The sequence below is a fragment of the Hylaeus volcanicus genome, chromosome 5 (assembly GCF_026283585.1).
Source record: "Hylaeus volcanicus isolate JK05 chromosome 5, UHH_iyHylVolc1.0_haploid, whole genome shotgun sequence".
NCBI classification, from domain to species: domain Eukaryota; kingdom Metazoa; phylum Arthropoda; class Insecta; order Hymenoptera; family Colletidae; genus Hylaeus; species Hylaeus volcanicus.
Window position 1 is genome coordinate 27182203 of NC_071980.1, and position 23833 is coordinate 27206035.

The window sequence follows — 23833 nt, forward strand, 5'->3', positions numbered from 1 at the left end:
CGTTCGAACAACGAAATGGTTCCGTCAAGTACAAAAACTTGGCAAGTTTTTTTTTTTTAACGTTTCTTCTCGAATTCAACGCTCATCCCCCATTTAGTCGATTCCTGTAATTTGATTGGCAGTATCGAGTTCATTTTTTATTATCTCGGTTAGATATAAAGCTCAAACGGTCGAGAAATCGAACGATACATCGGTGAGGCAGGGTCCTCCCGGAAGACGTCGACATTCCTTACGAAATTGCGCGATTCGAACATGGCGGACGATCAATCGTGGAAGTTCACCGTTCTTAGATAAAGATCGCTGTCTTCGGGGAAGGACCCCGCGGAACGACAAAAAAAGAGAGATATACTCTTGTCAAGCTGAGTGATATAAACGGCATGCAGCGTATGAACCGTTAAACGGCGTAAAAAACACGATCAAAGATCATATCTACTCATTAATGTCGTGATCTGTATTAAACGCAAGCCTCTAGATATAAAACGTATTAATGAATGTAAACAAAATTTAAAAAAAAAGAAAAAAACAGAAAAAAAAGACATACAGGAAACAAAGAACGCCCGAGCGCTCGAGCGTGTCGAACGAAATCAAACTCGTATATGTAGGGGCTCGAGAATAATTGAGTGGTTGATTTGGGGAGAGGGGAGAGGGGTGATCGTAGAGAACAAAAAAAAAACAGATGGCGAGAGGGGAATTAAATAAAAATACGATAATCGAGAAAAATAAAATACAGAATTGTGTAAAATTAGTGGAGAAAAAAAAAATATATCGACAGGGTCTCAGGCAACGTTGAAACGATCAAAGGTGGGGGGAGCGAAAAAATGGGTGGTGAACTGAAACCAACCAGCGTATCGTATAAAGATTGTACGGAGAGGCAGAGAAAAAGTGACAGATAGAGAAGAAGAAAGAAATAATAGTGAGAGAGATAGCTGTTGAGATCGAAAACTAAGTGACATAACAGAGTCGAGGGGAGAGAATAATATGGAGGCGTAGAGGGAGAGAAAGTATCACAGAAAGATCAGTACAGAGAAGGGAGAGAGAAAGACTGAGTGAAAATTAAAAACGCTCAGGATTGTCTGATTGCGGAGTAGGTCCCTGTAAAAATGCAAGATGGCCAGCGTCCCCAAAGTTGTATACGTAATTAATAATTAATAATGCTGTGTCATGTGCGTGTACGTGTACTGAATGCGCTCGTGTTTCCGTTCTGTTTCCGTTATATACACATATTATTTATTTATATATATAACGGAAAATATACGTAGAAATATATATATATACGAGACACGCACGTGCGCATGCGTACGTGCACGCCCGCTCACACAAGTGCGTTCTTTTGTCACTTTCTTACTCTTCTCTATTCGTTCGCGTCTTTTTTGCAAGTTACTTATCTTTTTCCTCTCAAAGTAAAAAAAAAACAAAAAAAGAAACAAAAAAACAAACAACAAAAATACGAATAGATGGTAGACAATTACATATACACATGTATATATACGATAATCGTACATATATATATATATGCGTGTGCATGTATAATAATAATAATCATAATAATAGTAATAATAATAATCATTTATATATATAGAATATATATATAAAATATCGACCCAAAACCCCAAGACGGGGGGGGAAACATGCAACATAATGTAGTGTAGCAATAAGAATGTATAATAATTATAATATATATATAGTATATGTAATAATGAGGGGGTGGGGGGCTGCTGAGGGGGAAAATTTCATAATTTTGTTGTTGCTGTTGTATCATGGGGTCGGGGGGGGAGAGTTTGTAAGAATGTGTGGAGTGAGGCATGTGGGTACCTCCAGGATCACTGTTTGTGTCTTGTTTGCGCTTCCTCTTCTTAGTTCGGTTGGTATTTGCGCGGGAAGACCAGTCAGGGTACAGCTGCATGTGCAACTGTCTCTCCCGTCGTGCCAACTCATAATACTTGGCCTGTTCCTCTCGCCCTAGCGCGTGCCACTACCGAGAGAGAACCAAACACTATTTGTAATTGTGCATGAACCGTGGGCTAAACAATATTTTTAATCAAGAAGAAAAAAAATGAGATTCACTAATGCTACTGCCGCCACCCTAATAGGATCTTTCCGTTAAAGTTGAATCTGTACTTTCGCTCGGGTTGCTTTTACTCGGAGTTAGAGATTGCTTTCTTACAGATTTTTTTTTTTTTTCGTTATTATATTCTGTGTTCTTATGTTTGTTCTTATATGTATATATATATACTTTTTTTTTTTTCAATCAAAAAATCGTCATTCTCGTTCATTATATGCTTTATATGCGTTCGACGCATCGCTGCCCTGTTTAGCATTTCGTTAAAACACTGGGGTCCCTACTTTCCGTTTAAAGTGCTAGAAGAACAGCCTAGATTCTCCCCTCCCCCTCGGTTGCACCGCTATTCGTCGTATCGTCGTTTATCAAACAACTCGAAGATCGTACAGGGTGTCTGATAGAGGATCGTCCCGCTTAAACGCCGAACAAACATGGCGGACAGTTTACCCGTTCAGCGTAACGAGCACTCACGGTTGATCTATACACTGAAAAAAATATACTGTACGTTAACACTGTACACAAAACGCCAGGCGATAACAAAGACTCGATGGAAAAAGCTTTCATGCTTAAAAAACGAAAAAATTATTACGGTTACTTCGAGAATTAGACTATCTTTTTTCAGTGTATTCGCGCCCTGCGATCGGCATCGTTCCGGAGGGCTAGTAGAGAGAACCTCGAAACGAAAGATGTCACTTACCCATCGCGAGCTTGGTAACTATCGATTGTTCCTAGACCAGTGCTGTCCAACATAAGCTCGGAGCTTAGGGAGCTGCCCCTTCTCTGAATTCGATAGTACATGAACGCGACACGAAGCGCAGAATACGACAAAGCCGGGTACAAAGGCCCCTTCCGTGGACAACACCGTTCCAGGGGATGTTTAAGAGAGGGTTAGAGGAACGTCGACGATTAGAACGCAACCGAGCGCAGTAGCCAGCACAGAGTTTCTCGTTGGACCGGGTCAAGACGCTGTCATCCTTTTCGCAACCATCACAAAAACGACGCGAGTAGAATAAGAAGAAAGAAACATGGAGAAAAAGAGGTCCTCGCTCTACCAGACATCCCGTAACAAAAGACTCTCATCGTGCCCACGCTCTCGCTCGAGTCGTCATCGTCGAATCTGTCGTACGAGGTACACTTTTGCAACATACTTTTCATTTTATCGTTTTCATTATTATTATTATTATCATCATTTTTTTTTTTTCGTTTTTTCGTTTTCTTTTTCAAACGTGAACGGATACCGCTTTAGGGAGTTTGGCCAGATACAAAAAAAAAATGATTCTGCGTAATCGTCGCATGCCGCGAGAGTCCGTCTTTTCCTCTGCTGCGCCGCATCGAAATCCGCAAAGATTTTCCCCCAACAGACAATCCAATAATCCAATACAAATCGAAGTCGGAAAAAAAAAAACGGAAACAGTGTACGCGTACGCGTACGCGTACACGTGGACGCTCGAAGAGCTGTCGGTTCATAAATACGTCGATCGAAAACAAGTCCGCACGTCGAAGAGTGAATGCCAGAATTGAAATAAATGTAAATCAATGTCAATCAATCAAATATAAATGACAAACGAAACAACAAAAAAAAAGTACAAAAAAAATATTGTTGTAAAAAAAAAAAATAAGAGTAAATGAAACGCACAGAGAAACTTTGATCGTTTCAATATCAACCAGTAGGTAATCTATATGAATTATTATAATGAATTATTAAGGGCCTGCTGTTCTAGCACTGGAAAGTGGTACCTCCGGTGGGATCTGCGGAGCGCTCTTTCTTCTTCTTCTTCTTCTTGCTGCCGTATCCGTAGTTATCCCTGGCACTCCAGCCGGGGTATCGTTGCTGATGGAGTTGGCGCTCCTGCCTGGCCGCCTCATAATACCGCGCCTGCTCCTCCCGGCTTAGCGAGTGCCACTGCGTGTCATACCCCCAAAATTCAGATTCACAGTTTCACAGTATTCAGCCGTGCACCGTGTCCCTTTCCACGTTTTTCTCGTATACTTTTTTTTTCTATTATTATTATATAATTTTTTTTTTTTAGATTGGAAATTATTTATTATTACGTATTTTTTTTCCCTTAGCATTTCGCTTTTACCCACTCACGTCAAAGCGGACACGCCAAACGGAATGAGATGGGTGCCCCCGTCGTCTTATGCCCACCCCTTTCGTTCGATCGACGGCCCAACCCACTCGTTACGGCTGCGATTTCCTTAGATCCCACCAACGATGCTTCTCTCTTTACACTTACTGCGATACTAGGTACGGTTGGTGCCTCGACTTTGATTCCGCGGATGAACGAAAGTAGTTCTTTTTTTTTTTTTCTTATTTCTTTTAAAACGCATGCAACTTTACGATCGTCCTTGGAGACACCTAGCGATGGCGCCGGGGTCTCTGGGGATGATGATGTTTCTTGGTCGCCAAGTCAACATTTTGCTTCCGAGCGCGGGCATCGAGCCGACGAGGCTGCAACTCGTTTTCCTCGTTTTTATTCAGTGATTTATTTATTTACTTATTTATTTATTTATTTATTTTTTTTTTTTTTTTTTTGTAAGCGAATGGCGATTATCATGGAAACGGAAAGTGTCTCAACTGTTCGATCGGTTTCCGATCGACGGCGTCGACGTAAATTTTTCCTTGATTTTATTATTATTGGTTTCGTCATGCATAGCGTCGACTGAATATTCCGCAGTCTACGGCTGTTAGCGTGAATCGATCAAGTGACGGCAACGCGGTTTAAAAAAGAAAAGAATAGAACAGAAGAAAATCTTGACTTTGGCACGCGTTCGTTACTTTTGCATCAGGGCACTGCCGTCAGCTTTCCGATGGTTCGTCCGGAGCGACGATTGATAACAAAGCAACTATAGCTATAGCTAAATAGCTGGTCGCACCAGCCCTGATGCAACAGCGTTCCGATAAGAAAGCATGTGTATCGGTAAGAAATGTGCGCCGATTACTCACTCGTCTTCCCAATATTTGGTTGATCGCAGCGCTCTCTTTTAAGGTACACTCCGCTACGACCTCCGCCCTCATCTCCTTCATGTACAGCATAAATGCGTTCAAAGGCTTTTTTATATGGGGTTTCTTTTTATCTGTGCAAACATCATCGACGTATGGTATGAGAGGTGGATTCTACAGTGAAAATTAACGTATAAACTGATAACGGAAGCCCAGGTCCATTAAACGAGGCTTACCTTGATTATTTTGTTGCGACGAGTCCACGCCTTTTCCGTTGTCGGGCGCGACCAACGACGCGTTCTTCTGGTCGACCGAAGACCTGTGAACAGAAACAAAGGAAACCATAAATAAACCCTAGGATCGGTTGGCGATATCCTCGAGAGGCAAACTTCGAACGCTTTGCTTCCGCGGACGTGCGGTTCCTCGGCAGCGCGCAGTGATTGTAAATCTCGAAAAGCTGATCCAAACCTCAGAAACAAAGAAAAATGGTAGATCTTGAAGTAACGTTTGGTTCTCAAGGATAGGTTGCGGTTCTGTTTGGATTATCGTAGGACGTTGATTTACGAAAACACATGTTTTCTCGTTTTGGGCAGGTTTTCGGGATTCGAAACCACTGTGCGCCGTTACCGTTTGTAGAAAGGCTGCTTCGCGTCGTGGTTGGAGGGTTGTTCGGGTTTCGCGCAGGACAGGGGATAGACCGGCGAGGAATTTTGGGAGTTGCAGAGTTGCTCCGTGATGTTGGAGGCAGGCCCGTCGAAGTACGGCTGGGGCATCGCGATCGAGCTGCTCCTGTGGAAGTTCTGCGGCATGGGCCAGTTCATCTGCTGCCACATGCGGTTTCGTGCCTCGACCATCGCCAGCAGCTGCACGAAATTGTGCTGGGCGCCGTACGGAGGCGGCGTGACGCTCCTCGGCGCGTTCATGTTCGACATCTGCATGAGACTGCTCATGTAGAGTGCAGTGAGGATCTTGTGATCGGCGGTAGGTAATCCCGCCTCGCTGGCCTTCACCGCCTCCTGGAGTAACGTCATGTTGTCCTCGATCCTCGACTCGGTCTTCTCCTCATCGATCCTGCTGATCGATGCCTCGCTGCCCGTGTTCTCCTCGATCGCGTTCGATCCGCACTCGTCGATGTCGTCCTTCTTTATCACCAGGTTCAATGGTTCCAGACACTCGGGCTCCATCGCCGGTGCACGCGAACCGCGCTGCACTTTGTGGGACCCTTTATACCCACCGAAGCGATCCGAGCTGATCCATCGAATTACCGTGCAATCTCACCGCTTCCTCGGGCGTCTCTCTACTCGAGCGGTAGTATACTTTCGGTTCGCGCGGCGATTCAAGCAACGTAGCACCGTCTCGTACGATTCGTCATCAGTCGTTCCCATGTTCGTTCGAGCACGCTCCCTCGCGTTTCGCGGATTCGCAATAGGAACCGTCTATCTCGTTCCAACCCCTCGGTTCGCGCCTTGGGCGCGATTCGGCGTGCACCACCATACTTTACGCTGACTACAGACCTCGCGAAACGGCAGTTACCAGTTGTAAACAGCACACGTACGCGCACCAACATCTACACACTCGTCTGCGTGGCTCGAACGACACCGGTGGTCACGTATTGGCGAAAACAACCGAGACAACTCTGTCCACGCAGCGTCCCGTTCGGTCGCGCGTCGCGTATCGTCCTCGTTCTTAATGGCTCCATATCGTCGCGAATGTCATTCGACGTTAAAACATGCCCGCAGGGAGCGAACGAATCGCACGGTAAAATGTCTCCAGGGGCGGCATCTCGCGCGTCCGTTGCGATCGTCCCTCGTTCCCGTTTCACTGACAAAAAATCTCCCCGGTTTCTTTTGTCCCGGTCGCGACCTTACCCGGCAGCTTCCCGTCCATCGTTTTACGCCGCACAAACAAACACGCCTCTCACCCAGCAGTCTCCTCCGTCAGCGTTTCGCGTATCTCTCTTATCCAGCGAAAACGCGTCGTTCCTGGCGTCGGCGGAATCACCGAGCGGTGTTACGACGATTGATTATCCGCGAGTGCGGAAGGGGAGGCGAGGAGGAGGGCTGCACCGTGGGGCCATCATCGCGATTCATGGCTCCGCAGCAACGACACCCTACCTACCATCCGCCGATGTATAATTCGCGCGTGGGGGGTGAAGATTGCATTCTCTCTGCTTTCCCTGCGTGATGATGCCTCTTTTTTTTTTTTTGGCGGGCTGCGTGGCGCTACCGTCGGTGGCAGTTTCGCGCTGTCTGGTTCGCACACCACTCGCGGACCGACGCGAATGGACACTCTTCGTCTACGATCGGTTCGTTTCTCCTTCAGCGATGAACACGATCGCCGATCTCCTTTGACACGGTCGCGAGGCGTAGCTGAATTCCGACTCGGGCACTCTCGCCTCTCGGCACGTGAGTCAGATCGACCCGAACACTTGGAGCAATCCACTCGCCCGTGCGACGAATTCGAGTATCCACGGAACGTTCTCACCTCCCCGAAGCACGTGGCTCGATCCCGAAGGTCAAAATGGACGACCAACGTCGCGACGTCAACGGCTGGCCGTGCGTCCCGTCTACGCCGCTCGTAAAAGCCTTCCGGCGGCGTCCCAGCGCGTCGTCGTCGTCCTCGTCGTCGCACCCGTTGCTCCCCGCCACGAGAACGATCCTCGGGCCAGCTGATCGTCCATGGTACGCGTGCCTCGAATGCGGAGAATGCTCGACCGCGACCATGCGGTTTTGTATACGCTGTTCGGGCCAGGCGATCGGCCGGGTACTAATGCAAATTAGAAATCTGTTTAAGAGGGTAATGATCAATACATAACCGGCGGCGGCGGCCGCGACGGTGGCGGCGGTGGCGGACGGCAGGCGCAGACGCTGTGCGAAGAGAGTCATTCAATAAGTGTTATACGCGGCTCGTCGACGAAGGGGGAACGACTGCACGAGGGGTTGAATACCACGGGACGTGCTACCCCCTATGGTCGACCCTGAAACTACCCCGTTCAACCCTCGTCGCGCCACGCTTCTTTATCAACGGACGGGACCATCCAGGATTCGTTGCTGGTGCGGACACTTTTTCCTTTATCGATGCAAGGACACTCTGTATCAAGCGAAGCGCTGGGGTCGTCACCTTTCTACCCTTCTCGCCCAATCACGCCATTTCCGTCGGACTCGACTCTCTGCGCCCTTCTGTTATCTCATCGTCATTCAACGATTTACAATGTAACAGGAGGATTGAACGTTTACTCCATCGCTGACATTAATAATTGTACGAATCCATCGTGTTCCGAATAAATCGATAGCGCACATCAATCGTAACTCGAAGAGGACCCCATCAGTTATTATTAGATGAGTCCTCTTACCTCTCGATTTCTTCGAATCGACTCCGAGTAATACAACCGAACGGTTCCTACGTAGTTAGGACATCTTCTAGGACGATCTTCCGTTTCCAATGGACGGTCGAATAGAAACTTCCTGTTGTATCATCTGGCGCAGCCTCTCGAATACATTCGTTTCGTTTTTCCCGCTGTATCATCAGTTCAGCGAATTATCGACTGGCGCTCGCTGTTCGCCCGCTGGGAATCTTCCGATGGCTTGAATATTTACCAGGCCACCCGCGACCATGATCAAAGCTCGCAGGAAGTATGCATCCCTCCCGACAGAGGCAAATCAGTCCTGCTCGCGCTATCGCCTAGGAGCTGCCAGGTCTCGACGCATTTATGATGTTCCTCGTATAGATTGGTCTCGTCCCTCGTTTGCATTTTTACAGCTAATAAAATCACCTTGGGGACTCGGCGCCACTCGTCGTCGATAACCCGACAAGAGCTACGTTGAATCTAGGAGTCTAGGATTAGGATCCGAGGCAGGAAAGAAAGGGAGCGATCGCGGCAGGGATTCAGATGTTACCTTGGGTAAAGAGAAAACAAACCTGTGATTGTGATCCATGCTGGAGTGGTCCGACTTCGGCGTCGAAGGCACCAACGCGTGTGACGTTAGCGCGTGTGCGTGCGGACTCAGTCCAGGATGCGGTGGCATCAGACCCGTCGGCGAAAAGCGGTAGAGATCGCTGGAAAAACGATGAAGCTGGTAATCGTGAGCTACGAATGAGCGTTGGAAGCTCGTCAAACGTTTCAGCATCGATTATCGTCTTATCTATCGCGTAAGTCTCGCGAGAGACAAGCCAAGGTGACGGAATAAAGAAAGAACTCGCACATTAACTCGAGTTCCCAAAGATTCGATCTCAAAACATCCAAGTGTCGAAACGTTCGGCGATAGCAATGCAACGCTCGCGATTTCGAGCAAACGTCGAACAGAGTAGCGTGCTACTTGGAACAGGAGTTCCCGTGGCAAGCTGAACTCTACGAATCCGATTTCGATCACCTACTAACCTTGGTAAACTAGAAGTTGGGATGGGCAAACTCGTGGGATACGGACTTCGGAAGCCAGCGCTTGACGGGGAGATGGGGTACATGCTTGGTGTATGCCTGAAAACAGAACCGTCACGCGTCAAACATAATCTTCGGTTCGAACACACCTCTCGTAAGTGAATCTCGTTTTCTCGTATCGATATCTCGCAAGTAGCACGAATCAATTTTCTTGAACAAAGTGGAATACGACAAAACGCTACCGGTACTTTGATTACTGTTGAGGGGGTGAAGACAACCCACGGAATTAAGGTTGATGAACCTATGTCTAAGAAACTGTTAGGTGTGCGTCAAGTAACATATTAAAAATGAATAGGTATAAGCAAAGACCAGCCCTCCTCTTGCTCAAGCTGGACCTGAACCTACAACAACGTCTTCGTTTTCCGTTTGGTCGCTCCCTTGGAAACCTCCCCAAAAAACGCAAAGCTCCTCGAGGGCAGCACGCGTCCCGGCGTTTCTTTCGCGCGACGTCGAAAGAGTCAGCTGAAGAACGCGGGGCCGCCCTCCTAATTGAGAAGAACGTGCCTAATCGTCCGTGGAAAATCTCAATTTAGGGCGGTTCGGGCAGAAAGCAAATAACAAGGAGGGAGAGGCTGAGGGAGCCGTCGCAAGAGGAGGGTCTCTGGCCGATGGTCGTGCGTGCGGTCGGTGTGCATTGCGGCGGTCAATGGACGCCGATAACGGCGACGGTGATGGTGGTCGTGACCGATCCAATAGACCGGAACCAAGAGGATGACCAAATCGGTGACATGGAGCGGGACGATGTGATTTTCTCGAGAAATACGAGCGTCGAATTCGGGATTCGACGAGGCCCGTGGTCGTTATTCCGCGTCGCTTGGCGATCGCCGTCTCGATGGCTCGACGCGCAAGAGGCCCGATCGACCGAAAGGGAGCTCCAAAGAGAGAAATCGGAAATAAATCGAAATAAAAATCGCGTTTATCCTGCGTCGAGTGTCGCGTCCCCGGTTCGAGTTGAATCGTTAGTATGCGAGAGGCAGGATTAACGACCGCTCGAACGCGGAAAATCGGACGTTTCTTATGCAAATCAGACCACTTCGGGTCGTGGACGGATCATCGACGGGACTATATTACGGTAAACGCGTATCGGTACCGGGGCCATTCAGTCTGCGACGTTTCCTACCCTCTTGGCCGCATCATCCTCTCTAAAAGCTTCGTCTTCTTCGGTCCACCGCAGTTTTAAAAATCGCGAATGATTGCTCTAATCTTTGAGGGAAAAATTCTAAAAGCGCAACACGTGATGCAACGAGACCACGGGAGCCAAGGCCTGAGTAAGCTTTTCCACAGAAAATAATGAGACGAGGAATAAATCAAAGTACGAAGTTAAAATACTGAAAACATTATTTTATCTCTTTGTAGAAATTGGTTAGCGTGGGCTTCCAGGAAGAAGGTAGTACATAATTTTTCTCTGCAGAAATGTGCTCTGGCTCAGGACTAGAATAAACGTTCGAGAAATCGTAATTCGAGTCTCTTATGTGCGCACGCGCATGGCTCCCAGCCTCGTTCGTCGACGAGTTAATCGTTTCTTTTATCTGTGAGACGTCGAGCAACCAGCGCGGTGGATCGATCCGCTTGTAAAACCCTCGGAAGACAAAGATGCGATTCATTATCCGGCTATTTTGCCGGTGACGTTTTTCAATCGACGAAAGCGCACAGCGACTTACCAGGAAGCGGCGACTTGCGTCATTTCCGGGCTAAGCATGGGGTACGGATATTGGCCCGTGGAGAAGGGATACATCGGCGCTCTCGTCAGACCTGGAACAGAGAAACGAGGATGCTGCTTGAATTCTCTAGACCTGTTTCGAATCTGCTTATTCTACTGCGTTCGTTTCGTGACCGATATTACTTTCGTGCCATCTCCTCGGCTCTCACAATTTATTTGAAATAGAAACCAGAAATAGATACTGTTAGTTTGAGCGATCCTTCGAGTATAGGTAGAGTTATTTTTACCATTTCGTTGTTACTTTATCGTATCAAATTTGTTGATTCTAATACCTTTCGAGATTTGTTGACAGCAATGGATAATCATTTCGTACAGGTACGTTTACATAATTATTTATTTATACGAGACACATCCATTAGCAAATATCTCGTGCATTTTATAAAACACGTTCACGACTAACTGAAATAACTTGGACGATCCCTGAAAAGTTCGCGATGCAACTAAATTGCCTTTACTGCTCGTGACGTGGACCAATTTTTGCGTAAATCGTCTCTCTTCTGGTCGCGATCGCTAATTATCCGCGCGGAGGGAGCTTGCCAGGGGCAACCAACCGTAATTTGCCTGCGACACTTTTTGACGAAGCAGGTTCATTTGTCGCGACACGGCGCTCCGCCGTCGGCAACGCGCTTACTGGTCCCCGCATCGACGGTTGCAGAATAAACATTATTACGGGAGATCAAAGAAGGACGATACGATCGGAGGAAAGCGGGATTATGTGTTTAATATCAGGAAGGTTTGCATTACAAACACGAACTGGATGACCCGGTGAACGGGCATTGATCCTCGACGGTGCTACTTTGCGCAGGGGTGAGGGTGAATGTATTCCTTGCGAGTTATTAGAAAATGCGAAAGAGAAAGTACGTTTACGATATGCCTACAACTCCTACTATTACCATATTACAGTATCACGCTCTCCATACCCAAAAGTAAGAAAGCTTAGCCTGTGTTTTCTTAAATGAGAACACGAATCGTAGGGTTCGAATCTCTTACAATATTGCAATCAAATTCAAGCGAAACTTCCTGCAAGTGCTGATCCAAATGAAACTATAGCCTACTCAATCTACGAAAGTAGTATTTACGGGCCAGGCTGCAAGGTTTCAAACGAGCGTAGGGTTGTCCAATCGAATGACACCTGCGCAGTGCACCCTAAATGCTACATCACGCTTGTCAGGGGGAAATATACTAGTCTAATATAACCGGTACGTGCTGTGGAACCGATCGCGGCTCGAAGAGCCCCAGAAACGTCGTCTGTCGGTGTAAGTGGGGTGCGGCTTTGGCGAGGCGAAGTGTAATTGGCTTCATAAGGGTCGACGAGAAGCGGCCGGAATATCGGCAAGCCTGAAACCGCTTGACGAGGCCAATACTTCTCCCTCCCTTGTCGCTTCTCTTTCCATATCGTTCTCGTTGTGGCGCACGGACGTACTGGGTGGACTCTCTTTTCACTTTCCACCCCCACAGCTCTGCTCGTCTCGTGCTCCTTTTTGCGTTTCGTGGTTGAATATGTCCCGGAGGCGTGTTCCTCCGGCACCCTTCTCGTCTCTGTTCGCCGCTTGAAATCGGTCAACGCGTGGCTTTCCACGATAGGGCCACTTCGTGGATAACGACCGTCTCTATCGCTGGACCGTAAAGAGATCGGTATCGGGGCTCTCACGATTGCCATACTGGCGCTCGCGCTCTTTGCGAGCGCAGCGACTCCAGAACGGGTAGTTCTTGGACGTTTGCGACCGAGCATGGATTCTCTACCTTCTCGTTGCTCCGGAGGCTGCGAGTACTCGGAAGTACTCTTTGGTAACAACATACTTAAATGCAAGATTTATAAAGCTAAGCAGAGTATATCAAGTAAAAAGAGTCAACGGAGAGGTAGACGGCCGAGAGATACAGGGACGAAGGGTCGAAGCGTTTAACGAATTAAAAGTTAAACCTTGCTTGAACATTTTTTCGTATATTTCACTTTTTAATCTGTTAATTAGGGAAGACGAGACCTTTTATACCGGGGCGTGTGCGGCACTATTAAAATTCATTCCTATATTCCGCTCTGCGCTCTGCTCTTCGCAGTCTGAATACCTTGCTCGCTTTGTCAGTAAAATCATGGTGGAAATGAAATAATCATCTTAATCGAGTGAAGATCATTCGTGGTCCAATTTCGGCGTCCTTCCCCTACACACAGGTGTTAACCCCTTTACCTATCAACGCGAAAGGGTTACGAAACACCTCGTCACGAACGTTCCGGTTAAAATATCGAAGATTATTTGTTTTTCGACCCTCAAGGAGTCGCACATACAGGTGGTTCCTTCACAACCTTCTCGCAACTCGACTTTCCCAACGCTGAAGACGATTTACATATTTCCATTCTCCGTGGAAGGGATGAGAAGAATCGAATCCCGGAAGGGAGGAGGAGACGACGAGTCGATATTGAGACCGGTTACCCACGACCGGGCGGAGGGCGAAGGGGGTCGCCAGTCGCAAACGCAGGAAAGGGTCGTTATCTGTCCGATATCGTGTACGAATAAGGTAAGGGACGAGAATTAGAAAGTACGATCCATGGCAGAGGAGAGCAGAAGAAGGTAGATGATTATATTATGTATATCTCTACGTTCGCCTTACGTACATATGTACATGTATATATATAAGGGAACCTGGAGGTAAGGGGGTTGGCGGGCAGAAGGACGGCGGAGGTGAGTCGAAAGGGGTGGCTCGTAATATCCTGGCGAGTCCGCGGGCTCCGTCATGTGTGCTTAATCACTTTCCAGTCGACTCGGCAGTCTGCAACCCCATTATCGGGGTCTCACCACCCGGAAAATTACTCTTTTATTCTCGAACAACTCAAGCTCCCGGTGTTCCGTACACCGCGATATTCTCAGTCTTTCCACCCCACCCCCCACCCCCCCTTCCGTCCCGCCGCCTCCGTTCCTTTTCTTGCCTCCAGTCGACGACTTCGATGGTTTTCGACTTTCCTTTTTTCCCCGAACGAATCTCACGGATCGCCGTCCCCCGCGTCTATTTCGCTCTATTAGAAGCTATCGTTAACATTTACTCGGCCGTGGTTTCCAGCCGGGAAGAAGAGCCACGCGTGTTTTGACGAGGGAGGAAACACGGTTCCGGGGGGAGGGAGAAATTCGACAAAGAGACGACCTAGCGAGCGGAGCACGACTCGGTGGCCGCCAACTACCCTGAAGTTTTAATTGCTTCCTCGTGGTAAAAAAGAAAGCTTGCGTTTATCTCTTTCGTACTCCGTCTTGAGCTGCGAATTCGATGACAATTGTGGGTTACATCTTGATGATATATACACATTACCCATTTTATATTCTACTCGCTTAACGAGCTCATAATTTATGTTTCCATCTTCAACATTAGAATCTCCTCTGTCCTGATTTTTTCGACTGATTTACTCGTCCGAGATTACAGTTTTTAAACAAGATGGAAAAATATCATGTAGTGGATCATGTTAAGATGTTCTCTTCCCCTCCTGCTTCCGAGTCAGGTCTGCCTATGGGTTGGGCTCGTCGCGCGACTCATTCTCCTTCCACGCGCAACAACCCCTAGCACGGGTCTTTCCCCTTCCACGTGCTACGATCGAGAGAGAAAGACGTCCAGTATAGATCAGAGCGTGGAACGTGGCAGATCCAGGTATCTGCGTCGTCGTGGATCGCGCATCCTATCGGGATCGAAGTGGGGGAAGGTCTTGAGGACTGGGCCGTGGACAGGTCCGTTTTGAGACCTCGAATTTGAACGAATAGTGAATTCCTATATGGTCAGACTACTTCGAATGAACCTAGTGACAGTTTTCTCTGCGGAGAAATAATCTGTCGGATCGATGAGAGTCCAATTACAAAACTGGAATCCAAAGTACGTAATTACTTGGTCCTACCCTCGTGTGATGATATTATAAATAGACTGCAATTTTATAAATTTATACGAAAACAGAAAAACATGCTGGACGAGTCCAGAACATACGCGCTTGCGCAGCACGTAATACGAATATTATCAAATAATTTAGAAAACGGATTCTGCATAAACAGTGGATACCACGTGTAAATATAATATACGAGTTACTGACCGACCGATCATTTAGCATTCCCTCTTTCCTCCGCTTATCCTCTCGACCGCACTTTCGCGTCGCGTTTCAATTTCGAAGTCGTCGACCGTCGATGAACGAGATAATCAACCAGAAGTGTCCATCTTCGCGCCACGGCGGTATCGTCCTCACAATGATCGGCCAGGAACGTGGACGTTCCACCGAGTTCTCCCCTCGCCTCGTCCACGGCTTCTATGGAACAAGCTCCGCAAGAAACCTGCGTCTAACCTGCGCTCTCGAGGGGCACTCGAGGTTCTCTTACAAGGAGGATATCTTCGAGTGGTATTTTAACACTCGAACGGGAGGAAAGGTGTATTTACGCCGGCGCGAGGCCACGATACGAGGAAATCTTCGCGGGGATGACAAAGTGATCGTTCCCAACCACGAGAAAAACCGGAGAGCCTGCTCTCGTCGAGGATTACGTGCTGGAGGGATCGCAGCTGGTCGCTGCTCCGTGACGAGACACCGATGCAAACAAGGTGTTCGATGGTTGACAATGATATCCTATATTTCGACGTTACGTAACGCTAATCGGGGTTTAAATTAGTGGATACATAGCGCAGGAGTCTAAACAAAAAATAAGGCACGCACGACCACTACTATTAGACGCCCGATCCCGCACCCTACGATTCGTGTATTCATTTGACGCCATATTCTTGGATATGGAAGTCGCGGATACTACGGTACCAATAGATAAACGTTTGGACAACAACAATGAATTCGTTCCAGGTGTGATTCTCGAAGTCATCGGCTATAAACACCCCCGTAATCGAAGCGAATCGAACGGGAGGGGGGGGGGGGGGGCGGTTTGCCAAGTTGAAATGCGGGGAAGAAAAGGAGCTGGAAGATCGGCGACAAGGACCGCCTCACGATCGCGGGTAGAAAAAAGAGGAGCCGCGGGGGGTTGGGCGAAAGAAAAGAAAAATTAAGCGGATCAATGGCGGAGTCCCGGCGTTTCGCCGGGATCGTCGTTCCTCTCCGTTCAACCCCCGTGTCCTAACCTTCGTTCCACCCCCTCGGCCCGTCTCCTCTTCCATGGAATCCTGAAACAAACACGCGGCGGAGATCGAAAAGTGGAGCTAATTAGAAATATATTCGTGGAAGCGAGAGAGTGGGCCGACGTCGCATAGACGCGGGGGGGTTGGAACCCGTGGAAACTCTCGAAGGGAGGACAGCAAAACGAAGGAAACGAAGAGAGAGCGAGAGAGGGCGGGGAGGATGGAAAGCAGTCGAGACGAGGACGAAGAGACCGAGGAGGACGGAAGGGGTCCAAGAGGGCGGCCAGGGGAGGTTTGGACGAGATAGAGGAAGGGATGTCAGAGGTGGCGGTGGTCTCGGTCGGGTGCTACGTAGCAGGAGAGAACGGGTGAGTGGGTGGTTGGCGAACAGAGCCGGGGGACAAGGGAAAGACGGAGAACGCTATCATTTCGCGAAGCAAGGGAGGGGAACAGGGTGAGCTCTAGTCGGAGGGTGGAGGAAGGAAGCCGAAGGGTACTCGCGGGGGAGGAGGGAGTGGGTAAAATGCTCGCTCGTTTGCAAGACAAAGAACCCGAGCCGCCGCACGAACTCGTAGTCGTGCATAAACGCTATCAACCCCATCTATATATTCCAGGGACCGAGGGGACGAAGGGTAGCGGAAGGCAGCAGGGAGGCCCGAGGCAGAAGGAGAGGAGACAAAGATAGCGCGCGCGCAAACACGTCCGAAGTCTCCCGGCCGTGACTCTGTGTCGGTGAAATGATACCCGGAGCCCTTCGAGAGGTAGCCTCCGACGACGACGACGACGATGGTTCGCGAACTGAATTAGAATCCTCCTCTTTTTAGAGGAGGATTTTATTGCAAGGATCTCGACGGTCGGGGTAATGGAGCGTAATTAGAGTTATCGACGGCGGATATGCCGGGCTTCTTCGGCGTTGTTGCATCCAAGTTGGTTGAAGATCCTCTTCCGTGACATTCTCTTTCGATCCGAGAATCTTGAAACCCGCGAATCGTCTAACAATGTACAAATGTTCTTTGTATATGTGCTACAGAATATAGGTTAACCCACGTGTCTTGTTTCAGACAAAAGTCTACACGTATTTAAACCTCGGATAAAACGATATTTAAATGGGTATATTCAGAAGTTTACTTCCTCGAACCATTATGACTACCAATCTCTTGGGTCTACACAGAGATTTAACAATACACGAAACCGAGTAGTTAAAAATGAAGCGCCTGGGGCTACCAACTCAACCCACCCTTAAGCTCTCCATTTAACGCCACCCGAGAAGGTAAATTCCGAGCAGTAGTTTCCGTGAAACGGTACAAGTTGGCAATTTCGCGAGTCTCGTCACTGGGTACCCGTTGTTCCCAATGGATGATACTAAAAATATTCAATGTTACGTCTGTATCATTCGCAGTCTTCAGATTCTACGTCGTCTCTACCCTTTGGGTCTTGCGTCCCACTGGTCCATCCCTTCTGAAACCTTTAATGCATCGGTCATCGATTGTTAATCCACACTGGCTGGAGAGATAGCGAGGGGTTCCCTTCGGCAGGGGAGGCGGTCTCGGGGGCGGGTGCAACGAGGGTAGGAAGGAGAGAAGCTGTAGAAATAGAGAGGCGGGTTGAAACCCCCTTGACCCGGCGCCCGAGGGAGGCTGCATGCCTGGCTGATTAGCCTAATGGTGAGTCCTCCTCTTATTCTCCTACTTGACGCCAGTTCGCGAGCCTCTCTTCTCTCTCTTATCCCACCACCGCTTCCGTCCTCACCCTCTCCTTTTCTCTTAGCTCCTCGTTCTGTCTCAGTCCTCCCTCTAGGGACGCCTCGTCCTCTCCACACCCCCGTTCGAGCCGTGGCAGCATCGAAGCTCAGACCCTTGACTCGATAAGAAATATTCCTTCAATTAGAACCCCGTAGGAATATCAATGTTTGCACGGCTACCAACAACGGACGACGACGACACTTTTTAATTTGCGATGAGAGCTCGAGGTTGTTCCTTTATCCGAGAGAGTGGAAATTAGCGATCGAGCTGAAATTGAAATTTCTCGGAATTCGCGGTGTTCGATTTTCATCGAACGATTCCTGTTCGAGGCGATACGAGCGTAAATTTATGAATCGTGTACGATCAGGATACCGCAACGGTAACCCGATGCAGATTACGTTGCGATACTGTATCGACTAAACGTAACTCAACACAGGAAACGCGAGAGCAACCTCCACCTTAGCTATTACCATCGTTTGTTGAGCCAGCAATTTTTCGCAACTATTCGGTCAGAATGTTGTTAACGGAACAAGGAACTTGTATAGTTCTATGGTTCCCGAACTTTCTTGAAGGCGCTCCCTAAAAAAATTTGTATATCCACTCTAGAAAATAAACATTTATCTCATATTCAATGTTAAAATGTAGACATTTGGGAATTGTTCGCAATCGTTTTGGATTAGTTTGTTGGGTACAGTGATAGCAATATTCATGTACTTTTTAGAAATTCTGATTCGATTCTGACCATTCTTTTCCACGTGAATAAACATTCTTGTACGAAAATTGACAGTGATTTTGTTTAAACCATGTGCAACCGATATAAATTACTCCGCTTCCAGACGATCGTCAATTCGCGTGGCTCAACGAAGGATGGGCTTCGATCCAAGGAACAGGAAGTATCAGAGGACCGAGGAGCAATCGAGGAACCATGGGGAGGAGCTAACCTGTGGAGGCTGCCGCGGCGAGAAGACGTTTCCAGTGATCGGGGTGGGTGGGTGGTGGTTGTCCAGGGTTGCCTGATGACCAGTACTCACCGGCCGCTGCGGCCGCTTTGCCTGCATCCAACGTCCCGTACGGTGGAATTCCCATGTGGGCAGGCGGTGGTTGAGTCAGGTGGTCTCCGTTGGGGCAGAAGAACGGCAATCCGCTCGGATGAGTCCCCGTCAGGCCCATCTTGCTCGCCTGAAATTCAAATAGACCCTATAGTTAGCAGAAGACCCTCGAGCAAAGGTGCGATTAGCAAGTTAGGATAGCGAAATCGAGACGAGTATATTTTGTTGTTATTTCGAAACTGCGCAGCCTCGCGTGTCATCGTTGCATTATCGTTATCGAGTAATTAATTAATACCGCGCCGATTAATGTCCCCGTTAATGCAGCCAGGTAATCAACAAGTCCGTCGAGGATATCAATTAATTAACCAATGCCCCGGAAGCTTCCGATCGAAGCGTCGACGCTGGAAATGAATATTTTTGTCTCGTCGTTCGATCGATGATGTCATTATAGACAATTACTAATTAACGCGTCGAGTGTCGGGCGAATCACCAGTGCCACGTGACATTCAGCAAACTAATCACGCGTTCTTCGGATCGGTGTTTCGGTTAGAAAAGAAGAGAACTCCAGATGCCAAGAAATTCGTCGAAGCCTTGGATGTTCCAAGCTCGGATGGCACAGTTAACCATTCTCATTCATGGAACCCGCGGGTTTAACTATCCGACAAAATATCGGTTTACGATTCTTCGACAGTGTCGAGTATAGTTCCTATCCCTCCCTGTTTAACGCAGACGTTAGCCTCGTTTCCATCCGCACGGGACAAGACACGGTAGCAGGATCGAAGGACTAAAAAGCCCTCGGAGGAAATATAATATACAATTCGATAAACCCTCAAAGGGGAGCGCTTATCGAGGACGAGCTCGAGCATTAATTTGCAAAGACGGCGCGCGCTCCTCGAACGTTCGAGGGTTCGTTCGGCTTTTCCGTCCGCCGACTCGACGACGCAGTATCGCCGAATTCAAGTGGTCCTCGAGCGTTCTCGCGCGACTCATCGCGTCCCGTCCCTTTCGACCCTTCCACGAGGAGAAGAGCCCTGCCCCGTCGAGCGACAGTCGATGGAATTAGTTCAATCTGGTCGCGAGAGCTCGCAAGGTCGGGGACCTTCTCGCTTCCTCCACGAGACACTCGCGTCGCGCGACGACGATCGATAGCTCGAGTGGTTGTCTCTTATCGGTCGGTGCTTACCATGAGCGAAGCGGTATCGCGCATCGATCTGACGGCAAGCAATAGTCCTGGATCGAGAGGCTCCCTTTCCATCCAAGTCAGCACTCTCGACAGTAAACCGACGGTCTCTTCCGCGGTGGGCTCGTCTTCCTCCTCATCCTCCTCCTCGTCCTCATCGCCGGCCTCGTAATCGGGCCACTTCTCCTCCGCCTCGATCTTGACGCGGCAATGACCCTCCTCGAGCTCCTTCTTCCTTACGCACATCGCCAGCTCGCTCTCCTCGTCGAGGATCCACTTGTTCAGCTCCTCGTCGCTGACCTCCAGACCTACTTCTCTGGCCAAACTCTGGAGTTCGATCAACAGCATCCTGTCGTCCTCCTGATCGGTGGACGCGTGAACCCGCGAGGACAAACTCGGCCCGTTGCTCGTGAATCCCATCGAGGCGTCGTCTCGATCGCTCGGCAAGATCCAACTTCTCGCGAACGTATCGGATCTGATGCTGAGCCAGGCGCGATGGAAATCGGCGAACGCCTCCTTCATCGTAAACTTTTTCAGGTACGCGCTGAGGAGATCGGTTTCCTCGGAGGGATTCGATAGGTTGCGATAGACGTCGTAGGAAGCTCTGGTGAGGACCCCGATCGCGAGCCGTACTCTCAGTTCTTTCACCACGATCCTTGTCTCGAGACAGTCTTTCGGTACGACGAACAACCTTACCAAACCGTCGGCTGCGACGCAGTCTGCTTCCGGCGGTAGGTAATCGGCGCACTCCGCGACCAGCACCGCGCCATCGGGATGCATGGCCATCGCGGTGACCGCGAACTCACGATGAAACCACCAGAGGAAGAGGTCCACGGTGAGGGAACCTCTGCCTCCACCGGCGTAGATGACCGGCTGGCTCAGCATGTTCACTCGTCTCAAGCAACGCGGTCGCCAGTGACGACCGGTTACGAGCAGCCGCGTTCTGTGATGACCCTCGTGATCAGCTGCCCCCACCACCCACACTCTCTCGGCGTCGGGCACCGCGGCGCTACCGGTCCGGCGTCGTCCCGGCAGATCCCGCCAATCCAGAAAGGACACATGTGCGAGGTAGATTCTGCTGCGATCGTAGCTTTCCAGAGCGGTTCGCAGGCCCTCTATAGCGGAGGCGTGCGCGACGGACGGGCAACTTCTGGCGCTCGACTGCGCCGAATGTTCGTTCACTTTCTCCGAGGTCGTGGAGACGGAAGAGGAGAACGGCGAAGGAGAGGATACCGCGGTGGAAGTAGGCGCGCAGGTCGTCAACGTCGTCGTCACGGTCGACGCTTTCTCCTCCGGGGCGTCTCTGGCGCCGCGCGACCTCGCGGAACACTGTCTCTCCTGCTTCCGCTTTCTGATTCTGTCCTGATCGATGGTGTACCGACTCGACTCGATCGGTCGCGGTTTCTCCCGCGAGATCGCGGACGCGGAGGTCGAGGAGGTCGAGCGAGCGGGCGACGAGACGGTCGATGGAGGGGACGTCGAGCGACGAGAGGACGCGTCGGTGGAGGAGGCCGTGGAGAGGACCGGAGAGGGCAGAGACGTGGAAGAGGAAACGACGACGTCACCGTGGCTGCTGGCATCGACCGACGACCGATCCTTCTTGGACGTCGACGTGATCCGATCGCGTCGACGTTGTCTCGCCGGCCATCGTTGCACTTGGTTACCGTTTTCACGGGGCTCGAGGCCGCTCTCCTGGGGCTGACGCATGCGCGCGTTCCACGACGATCGACCCTCGCACGCTGCCACCGCGGACTTACTCGTTCCGATCGTGCACGTCGTCGTCGTTGTCGTCGTGGTCGTTGCATCCGAATCGTTGGACGGAGCGACGTTCTCAGGCTGTTGGACGGTGTCGTTGGTTGCCTCGTTCCAACCTGCGCGACGATGGTTGCGATGGCCGCGCACGGGCCGCTCCTTCGCGGCCACTTTGTTGACGCGTCTACACTTGCTGCCACGAGGAGACATCGTACTCGTCGGATCGGCCCCGAAGAGATCCCACGACGTAGGAATCTCTCGGCCAGCCCGAAACGCTTGCGAATCTCACGGATTCGAGGAGGTTTGTTGCGCGCGCGGCCGCTCATCCACGGCGTGCCGGCTTCGCCTACCGAGCGATGACTGAGCGAGCGGCCGCGACGCAGCCGTCAAAGGCCGGAGCGGGAACTAGAAGGCTTTGATGTACCGCCGCCCCGGCGCGCACAAAGCGAAAGCGGCCCCGGCTCGTTGGTTGGCATGCCACGGGAGCGGGAGCGGTGGCGGAGGCGACGGGGCGGTAGAGAGAGCAACGGAGAGAGAACGGGAACGCGAACGGGAACGGGAACGCTTCACGGGAACGGAGACCGAGAGAGACGGAGACTCCCAACCGGACGACGACGCCAGGAGAGACGCGCGCGGGGTTTCGAGAGTGCTCGCCAACAAGCGGGACGGAGACAGTATCTATCGGCGGACATACGGTCGTATTATTCGAGGACGTCCACGCGCGGCGCTTCTGTGATACGCGCGAGCTCGAACCTTTGTCAGAGACCCGAACGGCTGACTGATGCTAATTCGGATCGTCGGAGGTCAGGACCTTCGGCCGCCCGAAGGAAACTGGGAAGAATTATTCCGCCAACGTCGTGAGGTCGCCTAAGTGGTGATCGATGACACACTTTTAATCCCTTGGGCAAACGCGACTCTCGGACTCGGCCGATGCACCTCGTTATGTACATTTTTATTAAGGTTTCATCTCACGAACCACGAGATGTCCTTAAACGAGAGAACGGAGCCTCCAGAATTTCCGCACCGTCTGGCAAGTGCTATCGACGCGACCGACGGTCTTATGCAAGAGCCGCGCATCTTTATGGCGGTCTTTATGTTCTGTTTGAAAACATATTGCCGTCGCAGACGACGTTTTATCGCCGTCGTAGATGCTGTCATCCTTATAAAAAGATACCAAGAAGCTCTCGCCAGTTGTTTTCGTATTATCATTTGCATACATTATAGAATACGCAATCGCGTGTACTGTTTATACTGTGTAAAATCGGTTCGCGAGAATGAGCATCGAAGTAAAGCGCAATCATGGCTGGAAGCAGAAAGGGAATCCCCGAACGGGAATCTCCCCGCTGGCCCGTCAATTGGTCGACGCTTCATTCTTCGAAGCTGTTCGATCGGGAGACAACTAATTAGGCGGTAGTCGAAAAACGTTGAACCCGTTTTCACGGCTGGCGGCCGATGGGGAGGGCCGCTTAATATTGCAAATCGGTTTTAGCCTTGGGCGCTGGTCTCGCGCATGATTATCGGCGTGTCGGCATTTCATAAACGCGTCCACATCAAACGCAGCTGGTCGGTCGATCGCGATAATATTTGTCACGTAGTTGCGGTGCGCGGCGGTAGGCGCGTACGTACCGCGGGGATACAGGCTAATCGATCGGCCTCTGTAGCCGGCACCGTATGCGTGATTACTTTCCGGCGCGCGTTGTCTCCTCCGCCTCCGGAATTCTAGCCTCGGATACCGTCGGGTTGCGTCGCACTTGCATCTAAACCCACCGCCACGCGAGCGTTTCTTTCCGCGCGAAAAAACCAACATCGATTCGTCATTTTTAAATCTCCTTGCTATCACGACGAATTTATCACTTGAACCTCCTTAATTATTTTCGAA

At 50.0% G+C, this 23833-nt stretch overlaps 1 protein-coding gene across 6 annotated transcripts in view; it reads right to left on the reverse strand.

Annotated features, from left to right (window-relative positions):
- The window catches only part of LOC128876731 (uncharacterized), a 32662-nt gene extending 10392 nt beyond the window's left edge, over positions 1–22270 (reverse strand). For 2 of the 6 annotated variants that reach the window (XR_008457114.1, XM_054123319.1), the window contains exons 1-8: positions 20206–22266; positions 18915–19152; positions 11100–11190; positions 9382–9477; positions 8922–9059; positions 5240–5322; positions 5007–5137; positions 3797–3962 (exon numbers count right to left, since the gene is read on the reverse strand). Coding sequence is in view for 5 of the 6 variants with exons in the window: in XM_054123319.1 (XP_053979294.1) it covers positions 3797–3962; positions 5007–5137; positions 5240–5322; positions 8922–9059; positions 9382–9477; positions 11100–11190; positions 18915–19152; positions 20206–22164 (2902 nt within the window). In the remaining variant the exon portion in view is untranslated. Of the gene's footprint in view, positions 1–1812; positions 1973–3796; positions 3963–5006; positions 5138–5239; positions 5323–8921; positions 9060–9381; positions 9478–11099; positions 11191–18914; positions 19153–20205 lie in introns of all 6 variants that reach the window. The other 4 variants (XM_054123321.1, XM_054123320.1, XM_054123322.1 and 1 more) reach the window with 4 other exon arrangements.
- Positions 22271–23833: the final 1563 nt, after the last annotated feature.